The sequence below is a fragment of the Capsicum annuum genome, chromosome 3 (assembly GCF_002878395.1).
Source record: "Capsicum annuum cultivar UCD-10X-F1 chromosome 3, UCD10Xv1.1, whole genome shotgun sequence".
Lineage (NCBI taxonomy): Eukaryota > Viridiplantae > Streptophyta > Magnoliopsida > Solanales > Solanaceae > Capsicum > Capsicum annuum.
The window spans coordinates 252512563-252516150 of record NC_061113.1 but is presented as its reverse complement, the minus strand read 5'-3'; the positions used below and the strand labels follow the sequence as shown (position 1 = coordinate 252516150).

Sequence of the window (3588 nt, the reverse complement as noted above, 5' to 3'; positions counted from 1 at the left end):
ATAATTATTCCGTATTTAACTTAACTAATTTGAGTAAAACAAGGGCAATAAATATTGTTGTATGTGTATTTGTATAGCAACAGTTTACTTAAATACGAAATACAATTTGTTATTTTTTGTAATTATGAAACTGTTGCTATAAAAGTTACAATTAAGACTTTATAATTGCTATTTCTGAAATTTTCTCTTGCAATAACTCAAATAACATCTGCTGGGCCGTGGCACGGGCTAAAATATCTAGTTTACATATATTTCACCTTTCAAACAGTTGACAAGTTCTTTTTTCCAAAAATTGACATTGGTTGAAATTCTCAATAGATCTTTTTTAGCTCCTTGTAATTATGGGGGAAAATACATAAAGTTGAATTTGAATCAATCTATATGACTTATTAAAAGGGCAAGCTAATTTTAAGGGCATTATTATCATCACAATACATAATATATCGTGATCAAAGAATGTAATTTACTCTAAAATGATAATAATATGAATAATATTGTCAAACTCTAGGTAAGCTCGTATAAAATTCATAAATCGTGCACAGTAATACAATGAATGTATATTACATTGTATATATATAAAATAGAAAATATATATTTATGTACGTATATTAATGTTGAACCACATGAAACAAGGTACTTAGATAGCCCATTGGTGCTATTTGCTCTTCTTGGGCGCTTCCTTCAAGCCTACTGTGCGGATTCGATCCCTGCTAGTGACTGTTTTTTTTTAAAACTAAAAAAAAGTTAGGTGCTGCTACTATAGAAATAAATAATAATAATAATAACAACAACAACAACAACAACAATAATAATAATAATAATAATAATAATAATAATAATAATGATAATAATAATTATAAACACGACGTTGTTTTAACACAAAAACCAAAATTTCGACAGTACACAAATATGACCTTTAACTAGTTAAAATTGTATAAATATGATCTCTCTCCAAGTCAATCCTTTTAACGATGTGGTATCATGTGATTGGATTACCTTTCCACGTAGGCGTGAGTGAGACTCACGCATGGGGTTGCAAAATCGGACATTATATTTGTTCAGGTTTTGAATAGTTAAAGGTGATATTTGTGCACTATCAAAGTTTAAGGTCAAAGTTATACTTTGATATCAAATTTAGGGTCATTTTTATATATTAACTCTCAAGTAAAACACGATTAAGTTGGAGTATTTAAATAAATATTATGATAAATTTAAGGGTCGATCATATAAATAAACCTAGTAGAAAATTAGTACACACTATAATCATCATCTCCATTTGGCAATAAAAGTATTCCAACACCAAATAAAACCATATGTTTTTTGATCCAATTGGAGAATTTGTTTACTGTAAAAACCTTGGCCTTTCTCTCTTTAGATAATATATGGGGGCAAAATGAGGGGAGGACCCAATCTTCAACAAATGCTCCAATCTTGTGTGACCCTTTTTCTCACCAACCTGTGAAAAAAGAGTGAGCTTTTCTCTATCCCCCACCCCCCGAAAAAAAAATTAATTATTTTCAAGATTCTTTTTTCTTTTTTTCATTTATTGTTGTCATCAACCTTACAGTTCTTTTACTTTATAGTGGTGGCATAGTTGTTTATTTTTATTGGTGGGGTTTGTACTTCATTTGTTCCATTAAAATGGGTAGCCTTTAGATTCTTTTGTTTTTTTTTAATTGGATTGTTTTTGGGTGTGCTTTTTAGGGATTGGGGTTGTTGGTTGTGGTTGTTGAGCATGGCTTGTGATTGTTCTTAAGGTTTTTACAGGTTTGACAAGTTGTGTTTGGTGTTTCTGGCTATAGAAAATTGAATATGTTTGGACATTGATTGTTGATTGAAGAGTAATCTTATATCATTTGGTGATTTTTCGCTCTTTTTTTTCGGTTTGCATTAGGGTTCTTGGCTATAGACCCTTGTGGTCCGGCCCTTCTTTGGACCGTGCGTATAGCGGGAGCTTTAGTGCATCAGATTGCACTTCTTTTAGTTAGGGTTATAGCTTATCAAGAAGAGAACTTTTTTACCTTTCTAGTGAACCTAGATAAGTTTGTCTTTGTCTTTGTTTCACTTGGAGAAATTGAGGGAATTCTTGTTCTTTTCATACCCATTTGAATTAAAACAAAGAGGTTTAGTATTGACTTCTGGTTCATTGTGATTATATCTTGTTTTAGTGTTGGAGAAGTTTTAGACGATTCTAACAGGGAGATTCGGGTTGTAGAACTAGGTTAGTATATCTGCTGTGAGGATTGCAGTGGATATGGATATTTGGGTTGTGGCTGCAGCTGCTGGTGCTGGGTATATAGCTCAGCATTGGAAGAATCTCTTAAGAAGTAGGCATGATTTGTTAGAATCATCTCCTGGTAGTCCTAGTTTAATAAGAAATGACTCGCTAATGCGTATGCATCAAGTCCTGGATAAGAATTGTTCCTCCCCCGTAGAGACACCGAGAAAGAAACTAGGTGATCGTGCTGCTGAAGGATTGGCTTTTCATGATCCGGAAGTGGGCACCAGTAGTTTGAGTGGTGAAAGACTATGGACGTCACGTGCTTCTGATAGTTTCGATTTGAACTATGGGGTTCCGAGTGATAAAGAACTTCAAGGAGATCAGGGTGGAAGCATATGTGGTAACATCAATGAACTGGGATATGAGCCAGCACTCTCCCCTTCTACAACTGAATTGGCCTTTTCTTATGGTACTTCAAGAAAAAATAGCAACGTTAGGAGTAGAAGAAAAATTGGGCATCTTATAAAGCCTTTGAATTCTCTAGAAAGCTGTCTCATGGCGCAATTATACAAGGAACGTGGTGAAGACTATATTTACAGTTCAAACTCTTCACCATGGACTCCAACTGTGCGGCCTTTTGTAGTTACTGACGGGAGCAAAATCATAAGCAGAGCTAATTCTAATTCTTTAAGTGCCTCAAGAGGTGCTGGACATCATAAGCAGAAGGATAACTTTTCATCAATGAATACTTTGTTTGGAGTCCCTCAGCTACCTATTGTTGGATCCATGGAGCTCTTGAGGAAAGACAAGGTGAAGGATCATTCTGGAAGATTAAGTGATTCCATTGGAATGAACAATGAGAGACAAAGCAGTTTACAAGGTACTTTTTTCTGTTTGAAGTATGATTTTTCATGGTTCCATTGTAAAATTTAATGAAATAGATACATATTATTTTCCATGCTTTTGAACACTGGAATAGCAGCATTCTCTGGAAGAACTAAAAACGAGTAGAGCGAGGGGGGTGTAGCTCCAGATTATTCCATCAAGATATTATGCTAGCGCAGCGTTGTGCAAATGGTAGTTAACTTTCACATAATGAAACTTATGAATGTTTCATCCTTTTACTGCAACAGTTGGAACACAAAAATAATTTGTAAGAGAGAATCATTTTTTACCTTAATCAGTGTCAAGTCTGTTTCTTCTCTGGACTTCTACTTGAGATGCTGAGACTTTAAAACTCTCCACTGTTCATGACTTTCCTGCTAATGGCACAAGAAGTGAATACTACTTTTTTTTTTTTAAATCGTTTACAACTTACATTTTTTTTCTTTGTGGGGCAATAAATATTAACATCTTCTACAATACAT

At 33.9% G+C, this 3588-nt stretch overlaps 1 protein-coding gene across 1 annotated transcript; it reads left to right on the top strand.

Annotated features, from left to right (window-relative positions):
- Window positions 1-1259: 1259 nt before the first annotated feature.
- LOC107862320 lies at window positions 1260-3102 on the top strand (the record flags this gene model as incomplete). Its single annotated transcript, XM_047409834.1, is given in 1 exon segment — window positions 1260-3102. A coding segment is annotated over 1 exon segment (848 nt), but the record flags the coding sequence as incomplete, so codon positions are not given.
- Between the last annotated feature and the right edge of the window lie 486 nt (window positions 3103-3588).